Source organism: Phocoena sinus, chromosome 14, assembly GCF_008692025.1.
Source record: "Phocoena sinus isolate mPhoSin1 chromosome 14, mPhoSin1.pri, whole genome shotgun sequence".
Taxonomy (NCBI): Eukaryota; Metazoa; Chordata; class Mammalia; order Artiodactyla; family Phocoenidae; genus Phocoena; species Phocoena sinus.
In genome coordinates, this window is record NC_045776.1 from 39,247,740 (window position 1) to 39,270,250 (window position 22,511).

The 22,511-nt window shown below is 35.0% G+C and overlaps 1 protein-coding gene across 5 annotated transcripts in view; it reads left to right on the forward strand.

The window, feature by feature from the left end:
- The window catches only part of RPRD1A (regulation of nuclear pre-mRNA domain containing 1A), a 72,685-nt gene that overhangs the window by 12,801 nt on the left and 37,373 nt on the right, over window positions 1-22,511 (forward strand). For 4 of the 5 annotated variants that reach the window (XM_032603140.1, XM_032603141.1, XM_032603142.1 and 1 more), the window contains exons 2-4: window positions 18,417-18,546; window positions 21,340-21,446; window positions 21,526-21,623. In XM_032603140.1, the coding sequence (XP_032459031.1) occupies window positions 18,417-18,546; window positions 21,340-21,446; window positions 21,526-21,623 (335 nt within the window). The remainder of the gene's footprint in view (window positions 1-18,416; window positions 18,547-21,339; window positions 21,447-21,525; window positions 21,624-22,511) is intronic. The other variant, XR_004345447.1, reaches the window with a different exon arrangement.

The following is a 22,511-nucleotide window of genomic DNA, read 5'->3' on the forward strand; positions in this document are numbered from 1 at the left end:
TGAATACCAATAGAATAGATGATTCCACAAAGGGAGAAAGTCGTTGCCAGAGACTGGGGGGAGAAGAGTAATGGGAAATGAATGACTGTTTAAGGGGTATGAGGTTGTCTTTGGGGGTGACAAACGTGTTTCGAAAATAGGTGTAGGTGATAGTTGCACAACTATATGGTAAATGCTCCTGGATTATACACTTTAACATGGTTAGTTTAATGTAATGTGAACTTTCTCTGAATTAAAAAAAAGATGATATAGGGAATTACCCAGCGGTCCAGTGGTTGAGAATCCGGGCTTTCATTGCCAAGGGCACAGGTTCGATCCCTCGTTGGGGAACTAAAATCCCACAAGCATTACAGTGTGGCCAAAAAAATAAATAAATAAAGATATAAAAATAAAAAAAGGTGGGGCTTCCCTGGTGGCGCAGTGGTTGAGAATCCGCCTGCCGATGCAGGGGACACGGGTTCGTGTCCCGGTCCGGGAAGATCCCGCATACCGCGGAGCGGCTGGGCCTGTGAGCCATGGCCGCTGAGCCTGTGCGTCGGAAGCCTGTGCGCCGCAACGGGAGAGGCCACAGCAGTGGGAGGCCCGCGTGCTGCCAAAAAAAAAAAAAAAGTGATATAAATACATTGCACTTTTATGTGTCTTTATATTGTTGTCACAAACTACATTTTTTTTTTTTTTTTTTTTTTGGCTGCGCAGTGCACCATGTGCGGTATGCAGCATGCGGGTTCTTAGTTCCCTGACCAGAGATTGAACCTGGGCCTCCTGCATTGGGAGCGTGGAGTCTTAACCACTTGGACCACCAGGGAAATCCCACAAACTACATCTTATATATGTTGTGTGCCCATCATCAGACTTATTATTATTTTATACATTTCTATTTTAATTCACATAGGAAGCAAAAAGAGAAGTTACCAACCAAAAAATAAAGTAATACTGGCTTTTATATTTACTTATGTAGATACTTTACTGATGTTCGTTATTTCTTATATGGCTTCTAGTTATGATCTAGTGTCTTTTCATGTCAGTCTGAAGGACTCTCTTTAGCATTTCTTGTAGGAGACATCTACTACCAATAAAGTCCTTCAGGTTTTGTTTACCTTGAAATATCTTAATTTCTTCTTCAGTATTGAAGGGTAGTTTTGCCGGATTTAAAATTCTTGGTTGACATTCCCCACTTCACCCCCACCCCCAGGGGTTTAAATATGGCATCTCATAGCCTTCTGGCCTCCACAGTTTGATGAGAAATTGTTAATTTTATTGAGGCTCCCTTGTGTTTACATGATAGTGAGTTGCTAATTGCTGCTTTCAAAAATTCTTTGTCTTTGGACAGTTTGATTATAATGTTTCTCAGTGTGGGTCTCTGAGTTATTCCTACCCAGAGTTCATTGAGCTTCTTAGATTCGTAGATTTATGCTTTTTTAAAATTTGGGGAGTTTTGGGCCATTATTTCTCCATATATTCTTTATGTACCCTCTTCTCTTTCTCAGACTCCTATAATGTGTGTTTGTTAGCTTGGTGGTGTCCCACAGGTACATTTCACTCTGTTCTCTTGCCTTTATTCTTTTTCTTTCTGCTCCCCAGACTCCATTTCAATGTTCTTATCTTCATATTTGTCAGTTCTCTTTATTCTTGACATTTTCTCTGTTGTCACCTCCATGTACTTTTTATTGCTATTATTACAGCTTTTAACATATAGTATTTTAGTGGTTCTGTGTTGAGTTTCTTATTACTGGAGGGCTGAGCCTATTCCTTTGTTTCCTCAACGTAGCATACAGTAGATACACAGTAAGTATGTGTTGAGTGAGCTACTGAATGAATGTTGCAAAGTATATAGAATCTGAGACTTTTAGAGCTAGGAGTATTACAGAATGTTTTGCTGTTTTTTTTTTAAGAGTAGTGCCTGAATTTGGAACTTCTGACATCTTAAGGCAAATGTTGAACTCCATTTATAAACATTTACCTGATTGAGAGAAAGACTTGAAAATTTTCCAGCTTTTTCAGTCTATCATATTGTTCTGCTCTTGCCATATTTATCCATCTTTAGAGAAGTGGTTCTTAAAGTGTGGTAACTGGATCCCCCTTGGTGGATCACCAAGACCCTTTTAAGAGGCATATGGGACAAGGTAAAAAATGTTTTCATAGTACTACTAAGATGTTCTCTCTCCCCTGGCCCTTTTCACTGTGTTGGCATGTTCTGTGGTGGTGTAAAAGCAAAGGTGGGTGAAAACTGGTAGTGTCTAATCAGTAGTCAAGGCAGAGACACCAGACTGTACCAGTAATCATTGTATTTTTCACACCACACGTTCACAGCTTAAAAAATATATTACTTACCTGACAGTGCTCATCAGCGTAGCTCAGATTACTAATTTGGTTAAATCTTGACCCTTGAGTGCATGTGTCTCTGTGCGTGTGCACTTTTTTCGTTGTGTAAAATATACATAACATAAAATTTAACGTTTTAACCTTTTTTTCTTTCTCTTTATTGTGGTAAAATATACATAATATAAATTTACTATTTTAACCATTTTTTAAGTGTACAGTTCAGTGCCGTTAAGTCCATTCACATTGTTTTGCAGCTGTCATCACCATCCACCTCCAGAACTTTTTTCATTTTCCCAAACTGAAACTCCATTCCCATTAAACAATAATTCCCTTTTCTCTCCCAGCACCTGGCAACCACCCGTCTACTTCCTGTCAGTTTGAATTTAGCTACTCTAGTTCCCTCATTTAAGTGAAATCATACAGTTTATTCTTTTGTGACTGGCTTATTTAACTTAGCATAATATCTTCAAGGTTCATCCATGCTGTAGCATGTGTCAGAACTTCTTTCCTTTTAAAAGGCTGAATAATACTCTTGTATGTATATATCACATTTTATTTATTTGTTGCTGACATTAGGGTTGCTTCCACTTTTTGGCTATTGTGAATAATGCTGGTATGAACATGGTTGTACAAATATCTGTTTGAGTCCCTTCTTATTTTGAGTATGTACCGAGAAGTGGAGTTGGTAAATCATATGGTAATTCGATGCTAATTTTTTTTTAAATAAATTTATTTTACTTATTTATTTTTGGCTGCATTGGGTCTTTCGTTGCTGCATGCAGGCTTTCTCTAGTTGCAGCGAGTGGGGGCTACTCTTCGTTGTGGTGCTCGGGCTCCTCATTGTAGTGGCTTCTCTTGTTGCAGAGCACGGCCTCTAGGTGCGTGGGCTTCAGTAGTTGCTACACATGGGCTCAGTAGTTGTGGCTCACAGGCTCTAGAACACAGGCAGGCTCAGTAGTTGTGGCGCATGGGCTTAGTTGCTCTGCGGCATGTGGGATCTTCCTGGACCAGGGCTCGAATCCATGTCCCCTGCATAGGCGGGAAGATTCTTAACCACTTTGCCACCAGGAAAGCTCTCTGTGTTTAATTTTTTGAGGAACAACTGTACTGTTTTCCATACTAGCTGTGCCATTTTACATTCCTACTTGCAGTGCACCAGGATTCCAATTTCTGCACGTTTTCATCAGTGCCTGTTATTTTCTGTTTTTTTCTTTTTTGTTTTGAAAAAAGACATTCTAATCGGAATGGAGTGGTATCTGTGGTTTTAATTTGCGGTTCCATAATGACTAGTGATGACTATATATGCAAGAGTTTTTTGCTAGGCTCGCTCTTCTATTTTATTGGTCTATATGTCTGTCCTTATGCCTATACTACAGTATTCTGATTACGATAGTTTTCTAGTAAGTATTGAAATCAGTAAGTATGAGTCTTTTCAATTTTAATTTTCTTTTAAAATATTGTTTTGGCTATTTGGGATCATTTGGGAATCTATATGAATTTTAAGATGAGTTTTTCGATTTCTACCAAAATGCCATTGGGAGTTTGATAAGGATTGCATTTAATTTGTAGGTTGCTTTGAGCAGTGTTATCTTAGCAATATTAAGTCTTCCAATCCGTGAAAATGGGATGTATTTCAATTTATTTGTATCTTCTTTTATTTCTTATTATAGTTTTCAGTGTACAAATCTTACACCTCTTTGGTTAAACTTATTCCTAAGTATTTTATTCTTTTTGATATAATGGTAAGTAGAATTCTTAATTTCTTTTTTGGATCGTTCATTGTTAATCTATAGAAATGCAATTCATTTTTGAATGTTTTGTATTCTGCAACTTTGCTGAATTCATTTATTAGCTCTAACAGTTTTTTTGGACTCATTAGGGTTTTATACAAGTAACATCTGTGAACAGAGATAATTTTACCTCTTCCTTTCTAATTTGGATGTCTTATTTCTTTTTCTTACCTAATTGCTATGGCTGGAAGTTCCAATACTGTGTTGAATTAAAGTGGTAAAAGTGAACATCCTTCTCTTTTTCCTGATCTTAGGGGAAAAGCTGTCAGTCTTTGACTATCGAATATTGCATTAGAGGTGATTAAATATCTTTTTAATAATCTGTGTGACAAAATGGGAAGTCTACATAAAGTACCATATACTGAACATTCTGGAGGAAATACGCCTGTGTGATTGAGTTGTGAGCTAAATCAGATGCTTTTTTCATGGAGCACCATTTTATTTGAAAAAATGACAAGAGAAACTGTGATTATTCAGACACGGATATTTGGCAGATGTTTTCTCAAAAAAATGAATATAATGAACCTGTTCATCAAGGAAGACAACTGACAGTATTTGTTACCCATTACAAAATTCAAGTTTTCAAGCAAAAATTAGAATTTTGAAAAACTCAAATGTGCCTTCATGAGCCTGACAACTTCCCAATGCTTTTAAACACTTTTCCAGTGAAATCAATAGTGATACTTACAAATGTGATTTTTTTTATATTGTCTAATAAAATGTTTCAGCAGTTGGAATGTTTGTGTAACTCAGCAAACCAGTATTTTTCAAAAGACTTATGCATGATGTTACAAAATTATACAGGAGTCAAAGATCCATTCAAAGAGCATGGTAGCTTAAAGTATTTTAATGTAAGAGGGTTTTAGCCGTTCATTGATATGTTTTCAGATTCCATATTACAATTTAGAATCTTTTTAAAAACTACAACTTGTTGGATTTTGGTGTAGTTTCAAAGAATATCCACAATTATTTGTAAAGACTGTTAAAACACTTTTCTCTTACCAAGTTTATATTTGGATGTGGTCTGCTTTTTTTTCAACTTTACTTTTACTAAAACAATATATTGTATGTTTAATAGGAAGCACATATGAGAATCCAGCTGTATTCTGTTGAACTGGAGATTTGCAAAAACGTAAAACAATATGACTCCTCTCACTTAAAATTTTTTTGATGGAAATATATTTTTTAAACAAATGTTATTTATGTTAACATAATTTTAAAAATTGTTTTTAAATGAACTAGCACATGTCTTAAGAATTCCTCTGTTTTAATTTTTAATAAGGTAAGTATTGGTGGATAAACAAAAGTTTTTTGGGGTTCTCAAGAATTTGTAAGAGTATGAAGGGGTCCTGAAACCAGAAAGTTTGAGAGTTGTTCTCAGATTAACAGAGACCATGGGTGCTTTGCATTAATTTTCTTTTAGTTCATCTCTATCTTGCCTAGTTTAATGTAGTAATTGTTTTCGTTTTTAAAGCTTTAGCTTTCAGATTCTTTTGGAGTTAAGTCACTGAAATTGATATTAATGTTTATAAATAAATATGTAGAGTGAACACTGGATTTTGTTTCAACCACCCTCTTCTGGGAGTGCTTTTGTAGTGATTTTTTAGCTTCAAAACTAGAGGACTTAAAATGAAATTTTTGAAAATACTGTTTATTTTTCTGTAACTACAGATTCACATTCATTTGTAAGAAATAATACAGAGGGGTCCTGTTTACCCATTTCCAGCTTCCCCCAATGATAGCATCATGGAAATCTAGTTTAAAATAAAATCTCTATAATTATAGATATTGCAAAACATCATAACTGTAATATTGACATTGATATAGTCAAAATATGGAACATTTCCATCACCACGAGGAACCCTCATGTTGCCTTTTAATAGCCACATCCACCTCAGTCCCGGCACACCCTTATTTAACCCTAGTTTATTGAATTTTTCTTTTATGTGTTATGATTTTAGTGTCAAGTTTAAGAACTCTGCTTAGCCCTGGATTCCAAAGATTTTTTTCCCTGTGTTTTGTTCTAAAATACTTATAGTTTTGCATTTAAGTCCATGATCCATTTTGAGTTAATTTTTATATAATGCGTGAAATTTAGGTCAAGGTGCAAATGCTCCAGCACCATTTGTTGAAAAGGCAGGCTGTCTTTCCTTTATTGAATTGCTTTGCTCCTTTGTCAAAATTGACTTGAGTGTATTTGTGTGAGTCTGTTTCTGGGTTCTCTGTCCTATTCCATTGATCCATGTGTGTCTCCCTCCACCAATGCCACAGGTAATCTTGATAGCTATATGATAAGTCTTGAAATTGGGTAGATTGATTCCTTCCACTGTATTCCTTTGCAGAATTGTTTTAGCTACTCTGGTTCTTTTGCCTTTGTCTATAGACTTTAGAATATAATCTGGTCTATATCAATAAAAATTATTTTGCTGGGATTTTGATAAGAGTTGCATTAATCCTGCATATCAGTTTAGGGGAAATTGACCTCTTTATTATGTAACATCTTCTAATCCATGAACATGGTATATTTCTCTATTTATTTAGATCTTCTTTGACTTTTTTTTTATCAGTATTATGTAGCTTTCAGCATACAAGTCCTGTACGTGTTTTGTTTTATTTACACTTAAGTATTTCAATTATTTTGAGCAATTTAAAGGGATATTTTATTTTTAATTTTATTTTTCTCATATTTATTCCTAGTATATTGAAATACAACTGATATAATAGCCAAGACATGGAAACAACCTGAGTGTCTATCAAGAGATGAATGGATAAAGAAGTTGTGAGATACACACACACACACACACACCCCACACAGCAGAATATCATTCAGCCTTAAAGAAGTGAGGAAATGCTGCCATTTTTAACAATGTGGATGCACCTTGAGGACGTAATGCTATGTGAAATAAATCAGAGAAGAAAATACTGTACAATCGCACTTATATGTTGAATCTTTAAAAAAAAAAAAAGCCACAAACCCAAACTCAGAAAAAGAAATCAGATTTGTGGTTGCCAGAGGTCGAGGTGTAGGAGGGGGAATTGGAAGAAGGTGGTCAAAAGGTACAAACTAACAGTTCTAAGATAAATAAGTAGTAGGGATGTAACGTACAACAGGATGACTATAATTAACGCTGTTGTATGTATGTATGACAGTGTTAAGAAAATAAAGCCTAAGAGGTGTCATCACAAGGAGAAGAAAATTTTTTTATCTTTTTGTTTTTGCGTCTATACGAGATGATAGTTAACTTACTGTGGTAATCAGTTCACAGTATATGTAAACCAAACCGTTATGCTGTACACCTTAAACTGATATAGTGCTGTATGTCAATTATATCTCAAAAAACTGGGGTGGGGGAAGCAGCTTTTTCTTTATTTTTATGTGTCAATTTCATTTTTTTTTTTTACTTTTATTATTTCCTCATGCTTCCTTGTGTTTATTTTGTTCTTCTTATTCTAGGTTTTTGAGGTGGGAGCTTAGATTATTGATTTTAGACTTGTTCATCTTTTCTAGTGTGTGCATTTAGTGCTGCAAGTTTCTCTCAGCACTGCTTCAGCTTTATCCCACAAATTTTGTATTTTCAACATATTTGCATATGCTAGTTGAAGCATTTTTATGATGGCTGCCTTAAAATCTTTGTCAATAATTCTCAAATCTCTGTCATCTTAGTGTTGGCATCTATTGACTGACTTTTTTCGTTCAGTTTGAGAGCCTCCTGGTACTTGGTATGATGGAAATTTTGCTGATCCATAGATTGTTTTGTATTATGTTATGAGACTCTGGACCTTACTTAATCCTGTTTAAGCTGGGTTTCTCTGACACTACCCCATCAGGGGAAAGAGGTGTTCTTTGTTACTGTTGGGTGTGAGTGGGAGTTCTGGCTCCCCACGAGACTTCCACTGATACCACAGAGTTGCTGGGCCATGGTGGAGGTGCTGACTTTCCACTAGGCCTTCTGTGACACCACCCCAGTGAGTGCCTCCTTACTGCCGAGTGGGGTGGAAGTCCAGGCTCCCTCCTTTGCCTTCTCTGACACTACTCTGGAGAGGTGTTGGGCTTCCACATTACAGCCTTTGCTGGTGTGGATGTGAGTGGGGTCACAGATTTTTCTTTTTTCTCTTTTCTTTTCCTTTCTGCGGTGTGTTTGGTTGGAGTAGATAGGGGATTTTGTAAAAGTTTTTCTGTCTTGCTAGGCTGCCCTTTTCCTGCTCCTTTGACGAGAGTGAGAAGGCTTTTTGGGGAACTTTTTATATCTGCACCTGTTAGGATTTCTGGGGTGCTGGCCTCTTCAACTTTGAATGTGAGATATATGAGGTAAAATGAAAACTCTGGGAACTCACCTTGTGTTGAGCTCCCAAGGTCCCTAGCCAGTCTTCTGCCTTTTCTTTTCCTATGTTTGGTTTATTTATAATGTCTAGGATTTGTAGTTGTGCTTTGCAGGAGGAATAGGGAAAAGTATGTCTGCTGTATCTTCTCAGAAGCAGAAGTCCTCTACAAATTGGGCTTTCTATTGGAATTGGTACACATCATTTGGAACTCTGAGACTAGTGTGTTCTACCAGTATTTTCTTGTCTTTGATATTATAAGATATTTTCAGGCTTGCCTGTTGCGTTAGTATTTTAACAAGCTTATTTTAATGTAACTGTATGCTAAACACTAAATTTTACTTTTTATCGGTTTAAAACATACATTTGTTGTATGTGTTTTAAAGTACGGTAGTATGTAAAATTGCTAAGTAAAAATTGATTGCAGAGAGGTCAGATATTCCCAGATTAATCTGTAAATTCAGGGCAGTCTGTAAGAAATGTAAAACTAATTCTATAGATCATTGGGAAAAGTGAATGTGGAGGAAGAGCCAAGGCAATCTTTGTCTTGTGAATTTTGACAGTTTTGAAGGGAAAACAATAATGAAAGTAGTGTGCCCTTTTAGGTATCCACGTAGACTGTAAAGGCATTGAAATTAGAAGAGTATGATGTTGGTAGAGGAAGAGAAATATATATATGAAAGGAACAGAGTAGAGATTTGTGAGAAGACCTATTTTATGTGGGCATTTGGTAAATTAGACACTTGAAACTCATGTGATAAGAGATGGAATATTAATAAATGATTCTTAGATTCCTAACTAATATCATATGAAATTAATCCAGTTGAATTAAAGATATAACATTGAAAAGAATCAACTATGGAGTCATGTAAGAAAAATACATATTTATAATCATTTCTAGTTTTGGATCATGAAAGGACTTTCTAAATACAATATAGGCCATGAGTCATATAGGAAATAGATTTGGCTACATAAAGTTATAAAATCCCTGAATGCAGAAAATATCAAATTTTAATTTAAGCAACAGATTTGGAGATAATATTTGCACTACCTAAAACAGGAAAAGGCTAATATGCATAACATATAAAATGCTCCTGTGAGTTGATAAAAAAACAAACAGCTCAGTAGGAAAATGGGGAAAATGATGTGAGTGGGGAACTTGAATTGAATTCCTTCAGTTTACAAAAGAAGGAATATAAATGACTGAGAAATCAGCTTTAGTAATATATAGGGAATTGCAAATAAAAACAGGATCATTTTACTCCCGAGAGGTTGGCAAAGATCTTAAATATTAATAGTATTATGTTGATGTTGGGAAATGAGCATTTTCATGTGGTAGGAGTTCAAACAGTTGGCCTTTTTGATGGGCAACTTGACGATATCTGTCAAAATTTAAACTGCATACCTTTTAACCTATCACCTCTGCCTGTCAAAATCTATCCTATAGAAATACTCGCTCAGGTTTACAAACATAAAAGCTATTAAAGATTTGAAACAACTTATATATATATATATAATGTGACTAAGTTATTAAAAGGAATGAGGCTCTTAAAGAGAGTTTGTGACAGATCTGTTTATGAACACAAAAATGCTTTGGATATATGAAGTGTGAAGAAAACTGTAAAACATTATGTGTGACATGATCTTACTGAAGAAAAAATTCTGTGTATGTGTGTATCTGTGAATAAGTATATAGTATTTGCAAAGGCACATTAAATGGTATGAAAAGGATACACATACTAAATAATTAACTCATTCATGGTGAGGGTGTGGAGATGAAAGGAGATTTCACTTTTTATGCTCAATTTTTATTTAATTTTTAAATTAACTGTTTATCATAGACTTAAAATTATATACAAAAGTAAGTAAAGACAATAAGATTTTGAACTTCCATGAACCCATCACCCAGCTGCATTGTTACTAACGTTATACCTTTCTGGTTTCATCTACCTAAATCTTTCCTACCCTGATACCTACTTATTTTCCTGTTTTTTTGTTTTTTTGTTTTTTTAAAGCAAAACCCTGACTTCAAACCATTTAAAACACATATGTCAGGATATATTTATAATAGATAAATTAAGCCTTATATTACAATTTTAATGTAATTGTAAGAGCTCTGTCACACCTAACGAAGTTAACTTTGATTTTTGTTGAACCTAGTCCGTGTTCAGTATCCTAGATTCCTTGAAAAATGTCTGTTTATAGTTAATGTTCAAAGTAGAATCCAGAAGGTTCCACATATAACATTTGGTTAACAGTTCTCTTTAATTTGTGCCCCGTCTCCCCCTACATTTTTTTCATGTAGTTTACTTGTTGAGGAGACTGTGTCACATGGACTATAGAATTTCCCTCCTTAGGCATTTGGGTAATTCCATCATTATGGTGTCATTCCCAAAGAATACTGCATTGCCTGTGTTATGCACTTCCTGCTGCATCACATTAAGAGATACCTAATGTCAAGTTGTTCTATATTTAGGGATGAGATTGATCAGTGGATTCAGTTGTTATCATTATGAATCCATTATGAAGTTCCTCATCACCTTTCACCCAGTGATTTTAGCAGCTTCTGATGGTGGTTGGTTAGACTCCTTATTTTATCAGGAGTTGCAAAATTATGAATTTCTAGTTCTTGTATTCTTTCTGTGTTTATTATGCAGAATTCTTTTCTAACAGTGGCTCTCAACAAGTGTAGGCCTCTGCAGCATCAGTATCACCTGGGAATTTGTTGGAAATGCAAATTCTTGGGTCCTGTCCCAGACCTACATCAGAAACTATTGGTAGGAACCAGTTATCTGCATATTAACAAGCCCTCTAAGTGGTTCTGAGGCATGCTGCAGTTTGAGCATTTGTTGCATAAGAACTTTCTTCATCAGCCATTGTTGACTCTGAAATTCAGTTCATCCAGGAAAAGGAGGATAAATAGCTTATTTTTTCCCCCTTGTCAGCTAAATTAGTTCTTTAGCAACCTTTTTTTTTAAAGTATTTTTTATGAACTTACGGATTTTTAGCTATTTGTGTTTCAGACAATTGTAGTTGTTCTTTTTGATACTCTTTTGCCAGTGGCAGCATCTTGGGGCATTGCTTGTGTCCTTTGGATACAACCTTTGGTAGTTTTTAAAATAATTTTCTTACTTTCTATCACGACGAGATGTTACAGGCTCATCTTATGTAGTTCCTGCTTTTATTAACAAAATGTTATTTAGGGACCATAGTATGTGTTGATTGATTTCAGTGCATTTCTTTGAGTGCATTTAATTACTTTAATACTTCTTTCATTGGTAAATGGGGATAATAACTTATTCTGTAGGGTTGTTTTGAAGACTAAATGAGATACATAATAAACTTTTAGAACAGTGCCTAGGTAATAAGAAACTAGTCAGTATTATTTTAAAGATATTCTTAATAGGCCAAAAAAGTTTTAGTTTCAGTTCCACTCTATAAGCATAATGTGAATATACAATGTGATGTGTATTCTTTAGAACTCTTCCAGTTCACAGTGTCTTTTATAGTGGTGTAATGGTCCAGGATGAAGTTTGTGCTTTTCAAGATTTTAAGAATTCATTTGTTGTGTATACCAAAATGAAGGTTTTTAAAATTTGAGGAAGCAGAATTGCCTTGGGCCTTTTAGAATGGGAAAGATGTCCATTTGTCTGGGCCTAGGTGGAGTTTTTTTTTAAACCAGACATTGAGACAGGAGAGATCATGGGTAAATGCCCTTGCAGGACAAAGTCAGTTGGTGGAGCACCAAGTCAGTACTACCCAGAAGCCCTTTTCAGCATGGAGGCTCAAGTTAATCATTTAATATATAGCTCATATGTTTCCATGTTATGACTTCTTTGTTGGTAACTCTTGATCCCCCTCAAATTCTTTCTTGATCTTCCCTCAGAGTAAAGCTATCTACTATGTGTGTGTTTGTTTGGATGTGTGTAATTCAATACTATTAGGTATCTTTCTATATTTGTATATAAATCTATCTCATTTTTTAACAGCTATAGAGTATTGGATTGTATGAATGTACCATGATTTAATTAGTTCTGTCTTTTGTGTTTTATCATTAATATGCTTAGTGTTTCTTTGTGCATTTATGAGAAGATACCCATAGGATAAATTCCTAGAAGTGAAATTTGCAGGGTCAAGGGATTTGTGCATTACATTTTTCATAGATATTGCCAAATTATTTTTCTAAGAAGTCACACTAATTTATATTTTAATTATAATGTCTGAAGGTATCTAAAGGTGATAATCTTACCCATATTCTTGCCAACTTTAGTTAGTGTCAGACATTCATCTTGATCAATTTAACAGGTAGAAAATGATAGTTGGTTTTAATTGCTTAACATTTGTACTTTTTGACCTTCCCCTTCACACTACTTGCATATTTTTCAGTGGGGTTATGATTTGTGAGAACTCTAGAATGGAGGAGGGGAAAGGAAAATATTTGAACTCAATATACTGAAAATAAGAAAGAGTGCTAGATCTGTAAGAAAGTAAAGTTTGTCTTCCATAATCAGAATTTGAAGTTGAGGTTTCTGAAAGTAGTGTAATTTTACGTGTTCCCCTTTCAGCTGCTGGGTGAGGTTAAGACCAGAAGCTAAGCTAGTAGAACAAATAATTAAAGACATAAGTTTAGGCCAAAATTGATTGATTTAGTAAATGTTGAGCAAATTATGAATCAGCTGCTAGCCTTGATTCCATAGATTGGTAGATGAGACTGACAATTGTTGCTTTAGATGGAATTTAGTTGGGAAACACCAGATTAAATTAAAACAATTATAGTTGGAGTAAATGCTCCATAGGAAAAGTATGAGGTGGTATGAGAGCGTATCAGGGCTGCCTAACCTATGTGTAGTGGGTGGTCAGGGAAAAATTAGAGGAAACCATTTAACTGAGGTCTAAAGCATGGATAGGAGTTGGGGAAATTGGAGGAGGAGTAGTGTTGGGCATGAAGAGAGAGTAGTGTAGAGGTGGAGACAGACCTTTTTGGGCCTTTGGTTCATGTTAAGGATTTAAAATGTTATCTGGAGAACAGTAGAAAATCTTTGAAGGATTTTAAGCAAGGGATGGGCTACCAAAAGTGTGAGGCATCCTGGCAGTGATACAGGAGTATGCCAGCTCTATCCATTTTTCACCCACCTCAGCCATTAAGAAGCAGCCATCTGTGTCTGACTGAACTGTTTGTCCTGTCTGGGATCGATAGGATCCATTCAAGAACCATCTGTTGATTATGCATTTTCTGTGGCAAAGAATATTACTAAGTTAAAGCAGTTTCTGCCTTACAGCCACCTATCCATCCATATGAACATGTTTTCTAGTCTGTGATTCAGTTTATCAGGGAAATAAATAAATAAGGCTGTCCAACAGTTGTTAATAAATCCTTAATAGATTTTTGTTTCAAGATAATGGCTTTTCTTCTGATGTCCTTCTATAAGAACTGCAGTAATGCTCATTGGTGCGTGTGTGTGTATATACATATATATATTCGTTTATTAAATTTTTTTGCTGCTTCTCTATATAGAATGCTTCCCTTGGAAAGAAGGTTCCTGTATTTACAGATAAAACAACATTTTTTTAGCTATTTGTTGTATTTATGAGCATTATCATCTACTCTGGTTATAAATTTCAATCTACGTAAAAACACAGTGATTAAATTAGATGATGATATTCTGTATCATATCAAAACAAGTAGGCATATGGTCTGAACAGTGTAAGAAAATAAGTAATGATCCTATCACTTTCTGATTATGAAGAAATAAAACTAGATTATGAACTCAGTATGAATTAGTGAGACTAGATGGCATTTCTGTAATCCTTTGAATAAGTTTGTTTCCTATTGTTTACTCGTCTGGATTCTTCTTTCTGAAGCTTTGTAATTGATCCTTATTTGAATTGTTTGTGAATTATTGTGAATCCATTTCTTACTTGTGTGATGAACTGAACTTGTATCGCCCTTTTTGGGGAGTATGCTCAACTTTTTAGGGAATACTATGTTCTCTTATATTAGCCAGCCAGACTTTATTATTATTATTATTTGTTTTGATGTACCTATTCATATACAAGGCCCCTGGAAAAGGGCTATACTTAGTACCTACAGGAACTTAAGATTTAGTTCAGTGAGGTGAGATATAAGAAAATGGTTTCTCACAATACGTTGACTAGTCCTTACTTGGCTTATATTGGTACAAACATAGCAGTATACACACAGACTAACGGGGATATAATATTGAATTTATGGTTGCTTTCTCTGGTGGTGTCATATTAGTGAAGAGAAAGAATTAAAAAAAGAGAACTAACATACTTAGTCATGTCACCTATCATGTGCCAGTTTGTATGGTGCTTGCAAACTCCTGATTGAACAGGAAAGGTTATTTTTGGTCTGTGCCCAGCATGGTCCCCGGCACATAGCAAACATTAAATAAACGCTAGTTAAATTGAATGGAAGATTGAGAAAATAGGTGTCTTTATAAGGAAACTGTGAACTGTAAAAACGTAGAAGTTGATTACATCAGACCCATTATTTAGCCTTATATTCTGTTGCCAATAGAGTTATTTCTTTAAGAAATTATGAAATGGCTTGTTTGCCCTTTCTGTTAACTTCGCATGTCTTTGTAACAATTTATGGCTCTGTTATATATAACTTATAAAAATTTATTTGAAAATCATTTTTGTGATTTTCTTCTGGAATTGCTTGTTGTGATTTGTTGCATTAGTTTATTGTTCTACATAAAGTTTTAAATGGAAGTAAACTTTTTTCTCTGAAAATTTGGAGAAGGGTATAATTTATGGCAATTTCTAGTTTTTCTCATATTTTAGCCTGGGTTCCACAAGGAAAGAAATGAAAATTATGTTTTGGTATTTGGATTCCATACTAAAGCCATGCTCCTGGTACAGAGTTCATTCTTTGGAATATACTGGGAAATGTGTGTTGAAATCTTGAAAATTTTTACTTTAGTGTACATTGCAGAAATGATTCTGAATTATTTTCAAGAGATTAGTAGCTCACAAATTTTAAAAAACAGTGTAAAATGTATACTTTTAAATGTTTGTGATAAAATAAACATAACAAAAAATTGACCACTTTAATCATTTTTAAGTGTGAAGTTTAATGGTATTAAGTACATTTATCCTGTTATGCAACTATCATTAGCATCCATCTCCAGAACTCTTTTCCTATTATAAAACTGGAACTCTATACCCATTAAACAGTAACTCTCCATATCTCCCTCACCCTAGCCCCTGGCAATCACCGTTTTACTTTTTCTTTGAATTTGACTATTCTAGGCACCTGATATAAATGGAATCACACAGTATATGTCTTTCTGTGACTGGCTTGTTTCATTTAACTTGATGTCCTCTGGGTTCATTCATATTGTAGCATGTGTCAGAATGTCCTTTCTTTTTAAGGCTGAGTAGTATTCTGTTTGTATGTATATACCACCTTTTGCTTATCCATTCATCTTTCGACAGACACTTGGATTGCTTCCACTTTTTGGCTGTTGTGAATAATACTGCTAACATTCTAAAATATTTTGGTTGAGTTGCTACTAAATCTTCTCTAAAGGTAGTATCCTCTTTCATTTATGACGGTAGGCATAGTCCAGTTGTAAAGAGGGAATGCTTTGGAGTTGGACTTTTAAGATTCAAATCATGGCTGATCCCTTCCTGTCTGTTTCACTGTGGGCAGATAATCTTTTTGATGTCTATTTTTATTCAACTGCCAAATGCAGATAATAACGGTACCTTACATTATATGGATAAATTAGGTTTTATATATATATATATTTATCTATATATAAAGTGCTTAGAACAGATTTGAGTATTTAAACTCATTTTGATGCTAAGAAGGCAAATACTTGGATTAAATAATACTTCTAATACTTGAATTAAATAAGGCCTTTTCTTTGTGTGAGGTGTTTTGTGGGCAGAGGCAGAGGTAGGTACAAAAAAAAAAAAAAAAGATAGGGTTGAATACTGGGAAAGTTACCATTATTATCATTTTCATGGGAAAGGGTCCTGGTATCTTAACCAGTTATACTCTATGGCTTGACTAACCAGACAAGCCAGAAGAATCAGAAATTGGTCTCTGTTATTGCCATCTCTCCCTTATCTTTATTCTATGCCAGCAACTTTCAAAAGCATGAAAATTGGTGGGCTGCAACTTTAGACAGGCAAACCAGGTTATGCAGTGGGTGGCACAGCTTTGTAAGGTCCGATTAGTTGTGACTCAGTATTTTACAGTTTCTTATGAGAAGGTTGGGATGCTAGTTTCCCCTAAAAGAAAAATGTGAACTCAAAAGTGGGTTAAATTTTAAATCGAATACTCAAATCTTGAGGACCAAGTGCACCTGGCCAAATATTTGTCTTAAATCCAATAAACTGGCCCACATGAATAGTGCACTGGATTATCAGTCCTGATCATAAGTCCCCTACACCATCATAATGTGGTTGCCACAAAGTATGTTGTTCCTGAATATAATTGTACAACTTTGATTCAATTTTAATTCTAGTAAAATTGAATTATGAAAATAGTCAATATAAAAGATTGTGTTCAGCTCATAGGTTTTCCTTTTATATATGAATCTTAAGTCATATTTAATACTACTATGCCACTTATCACTGTAACCAGTAAAAAAATGGATTCTGGTCAGCAATTAGTGAAATCTTACCTGCTCTTTTAGGAGGATGACTATACCCACAGAATATAGTGAGTAGGGGCATATTTTTGTCAAGATGAATCAGTTATTTAAGGCCATGTAATCCAAAGGGGGGAAAAAATCTAAACTTTGTCCATTTGGTTTCCCTAACATTTACTCTATTAGCTTGGCAAATATTTCTTTCATAAACAAAAAATATGTAATTGATTGAAGTGATATCTCTTTCAACCTATTTTACATTTTGTATTCTTTTATTTGACAATAATATTGAGTTTTAAATCAACATGGGTATTAAAATAGTCATAAATTCAGTTAAGATTTAGGGTACCATTTTAATAACATGACCAATCACCATTTTAAGTGGCTGTATTTCATGTAGTGTTTAATAGTTTTAATAAAATTTAGTACAGGATAGTCAGATGTGAGGATTTCTGTGTATAAAACTATTAGTTTGGAAATAATTAAGACTAGCAATCAAGGATCGCTCAGCCAAGATGGATTCCAGTGAGAAGGATTCTGGGAGGTTGGCAGGATGTATGGACTGGCATCTCCTCTCTCTTTTGACCTTTCCCAAATTCTTCTGGTTTGTGGTAACTTGTTTGTTCCACGTTCTGAACCAGGACCTTCTGTTGTAAGATAACTCATGCAAGTGGTTACTATCTTACCTGGACAGGGCGGGCGGTTTTGGTCAGTGTTTCCCTTAACAGTCTCTTCGTCTCACACTGGCTCTGCCAGACACAGGCGAGGAGAGGCCAGGGCCTTCCTCAAGCTGCGGCCTTGGCTTCCTCCCTGCCCGCCTGCCCACCTGACAGCTGGTCCATCCCTGGCCCTGTGGTGCTCGTGTCCACGACACGAGGTGGTAGTATTTTTATTGTTAAGGTTTGATTTTTTTTTTAAATATAGAATTAGGTTTTTTATCTTGTGTCATGTAACAGTCTATTTCCTTATCACCAATTTCTTTTAAATTTTGGATTAAATAAATAATTTGGAATAAATAAATAATTTTGTTTTGGGGAAAAAAAAGACTAATCAAGGATAAGTGGTTTGGGCGACTTAGAACTGCAAGGAAACAGATATTTCATTGACTATCTCTGCCTCTTTAGTTCTCTTTTTTCCTCACATGAGTGACCTTCAGAAACCAGAGTAGTTATCTTTTAAAGAATAATGACTTGCTAAGTTTGGTAGTAGAATGAGAAGTTAGGGTTGAACATAATACACAAAGGTTAGTAAGTTTGTTGTAGTTCTCTAACTGCTTAATTCAGGTATTGAGAAAGTTTGTCTAAATTAAGTGAGGATATTTTAATTAGGTTAAATCTTTTTTTTTTTTTTTCAGCCAAACCAAACAGGAAGCTTACTTTTCTCTACCTAGCTAATGATGTCATTCAGAACAGCAAAAGGAAGGGGCCAGAGTTTACAAAAGATTTTGCACCAGTTATAGTGGAGGCTTTTAAGCATGTTTCAAGGTATGATAATTGTTTTGGGTACTAGGTAACCTGTTGTAAATGCCTAATGTGTCCTTTTGCTAAAACTTGCCTTAAGACATTAAAGTAAAACAAAGTTATGTATTTCTTTGAAGTTTTCACTTGAAAAGACTTACCTGTAATGGCATTTGTAAATGTGTTAAATACTTGCTGTGAAGGAAACATTTTTTGAGCTGTTACTAAGGTGGGCATTTGGAGTACTTGAATTTTACCTTTTCCTTAAGTAACCAAAAGCAACTGCCATTTTGGAATGAAATTCATTAAGAATGAATGAATGTGTTGAATTGAAAATTTGTGTGCTTATAAAACTATCAATCTTCCAACTAATATTTCTGGAAAAACTTAGTACCCCTTTCTCTCATATTGCTTATAATGATTTTAAGGTTTTCTAGTGTGTGGGTGTATGTCATAACATTTTTAAATGCTTTGGAAATACAGAATATTTAAAATAATCATAAGCCTGTTGAAAATTTTGCCACAGAAAAATTCTGAAGGTAGAAATCTGTACTTTTAAAATGCTTATTTCCAAACATTATATGCAAATATTTGGTAGATTACTGGGTAAACATTATTGGGGTAGGCGATTAAATCAATCTAAATTATAGAATTCAGTGGTGAATGATGATCTGTGTTGAACGATTTAAGGATGAAAGTATACTTACCACATGCCGTGCAGATTCAGTCACAGTAGAAGCATTTTTTAAACAAATTATAGAGTGTGGAAAAAAAATTACAGAGTGTGAAACACTGCAGTATATTGCTTTCTTAATATTATTTATCCTTCAATTTAGATACTCTTACCATCTTTTCAGGTGCTGGTATTTCTTAGAGTTTAGTCCCGGGCCTTCTTCTGGTGTCATATTCTTTACTAGCCCTCTGGGTGATTTCATACATTACATGTATTTATTTATTATCCATACCGTAAAAACTGGCAGTCTTATGCTTCAGTCCAGATGTTTTTCCTTTTAGTCCTGTATATCCAATTGCCTTTTGATTTCTAGTTGTATGCCTCCAAACATCTCAGACTCACTGTGTCTGTTATTGAACTCACTATGTCCTTCCTCCCTGGCAAACTTGCTTCCTCTCTGGGTTCACTCTGTTGATGAATGGCAACTCCATCTATCCAGATGCCCATGTGAGAAACTAGGTGTTATCTTGAACTCTCTGTGATATAGTGATTTATAATATATCAACTGTCCTTTCTCCTTCACGCCCCTTATCCCTTATAGTACATATAGTTCCCTCGGTTCTTTAGATTTCTTTCCGTTCCAATTACCATAATGTCATTTCTGTATAATTACAGTAGCCTCCAGTATTGTTTAATCCACTTAGGAAACTGTAGCCAGAGTTGCAGAGCTGATACAACACTCTCTTGCCTTTGAGTGGTTCTCGTTTGTCCTAGACATCAAGTCTCAGGTCCTGAGTAAGACTTCAGGTATTCCTTCATGGCCCAGGCTACCTGTTCAGTCTCCTGTCTCACATTCCCCGTGGCCATCCCCCCACCACCCCACTCTCACACACACTCTATACACTATACAGTTTAAGCTAACTGAATCTCTTTTAGTTCTTTCTGCCTTAGGCCTTTAAATATATGTTGCTTCTCCCTAGAATTCAATAAAATATTTATTGACCACCTACTATGTGCTAGTCAGTGAGGATACAGTAGTGAAAGACAAAGTTCTGTTCTAGTAGAGCTTACATTTTAGTGGATGACAAAGTAATAGACAAGTGAATATATATTAAAATGTCAAAAGATAAGTACTGTGAAGAAACTTAAAACAGGGAAGGAGCTAGAGAGTGTGATGGTGCTCAGTTGTTTTATGAGATAAAGATTGACTGTTTTGGGGAGGTAGCATTTGAACAGAGACTAAAGGGAGGGATGAAACGAGCCATTTGACTCTAGGAGGAAAGGATCCTAGGTAGAGAAAAAACTTGGCAGAAACAGTGAGATAGCCATGTGCTGGGCATGTTTGAAGATCAGCAAGGAGATTTATATTTAGGAAATGTGGACTGAGAGGTAGCCAGGAAGCAGAATATGTCCACTTTGTGACCCAGGATAAGAATTTCACTTTTATTCTTGGTATGATTGGTGGTTCTTAGAGAACTGAGAGCAGTATGATATGATTTACTTTAGTAGGGAATAGAATGAAGGAGATAATAGTGGTTCATTCTATAGTGGTAGTGATGAAGGCGGTGGGAAGTGGTTGGAAGTAGTCTGTTTCCCACTTCCCTGTATATCCAGTCTTTAGAACTCAGATTAAATACATCATTTCCTCAAATACCCCTCCTCACATATCCTTCCTGATCTCTCTTGAAGTGGACTGTGTCTCTCTGTTAAGCCTGTTTTTAACACCCTGTTCTCTTTTGTGGCACTTATAAAAATACAGCTGCCATAAAGCTCCATTTGTATCTCCAGTGTCAGAGATAGTACCTTGATCGATAAATATTTGTTAAATAAGTTTAAAAATCACCCATTAGAAATCTTCCTTAGCTTTATGTTCATCCCCTATTAGGTTAGGGGTATCTTCTTGATAACCCCTAGGCACCAGTACTAACACTTTCATCATTTTTTGTTTAATAATATGTCTCTAAGCTCTTTAAGGGAAGCAGGGAATATGTCTATCTTAGTCACTTCACCCCTGCTGGTCACATAGTGGAACTCAGTAAACATTTGGGCAGCTTTTTTCAGGGAATGAGTGTCATTGTATTTAAAATCACCATTTTCTTTGCAATAGCACTATGCATTTTACTGTTAATATTTTTATCTTTCTTTAGTGAAACTGATGAAAGTTGTAAGAAGCACCTTGGAAGAGTGTTATCTATTTGGGAAGAAAGGTCTGTTTATGAAAATGATGTATTAGAACAACTTAAGCAAGCTCTGTGTAAGTATATAATCTTTTATCATTATCTCTTCATTAAAATGTATTCTCTGATTAAAACTTAAATGTTCTTTCAATTCAGATGGCGATAAGAAGCCTAGGAAGCGAACATATGAACAGATAAAGGTGGATGAGAATGAAAACTGTTCCTCTCTAGGATCTCCAAGTGAACCACCACAGGTAGTGGCTTTTCTCTGTTAAGGGAGTTAATTGCTAGTACTTCATGTAGCCATCAAGCTTTACTAATTTCAGTGTTTTACTTCTGTAGATTGACTTTTATTATAATTCTGGGTACAGGAAAGAAGCTATGTGAATAAGTCTTATTTTCTGATTAATACATTGCTTATGTTTAATGTAGTGTGCTGTATATTGTATATTAGGCGCTTACATTTTGCGTAGAAAGAGTATTTGATTGCTAAGTATGATTAGGTCTGATGAGATATCTACCATTTAAACAGTTTCCTTTTAAATAAATAAAACATTATATGATAAGACTATTTTGTTGTTTGATTTAAGTATGCTAAAAATTCCGTGCCTAGAGATAAGCACCACTCTTAAGTATTTTTGCTTTTAAACATATAAAAATGCATGTTAGAGTTAACGAGTATGTATTCATACAGTTCTATGTAACTATATAAAACCATGTAGTTCCATGGTAATAAAATAAGATGAATCAGAATCATTATCTTAATACTCCATGTCCTCCCAGGTTGATACAATGTAGCATTTTCTAACCATCAGACGATTCCAAAAAGACATTTTTACCTTAATTATGTGGGCATTGAGTCTTAAAGCTTCCTTCTTCTATGTTTCAAACATATAGGAGGGATAGGTAAAATTTTAAAGGAGAAAATGAAGACATAGCCATAGTCTTAAAACAAGGTAAATATTGCCATGGGCTACAAATGGTACAGAAACATAACTCAAAATATGAGCCAGAGTATGGTTCCTGCTGAGCTTTTGTCTGGAAGCAGACATGGTTTGCAGAAATTAGTATCCTGTAGAGTAACAAGAACCTAAGGAGTTGGAGACCTGGACCAGAACTCACTGTGTGAAACTTGAAGGTGG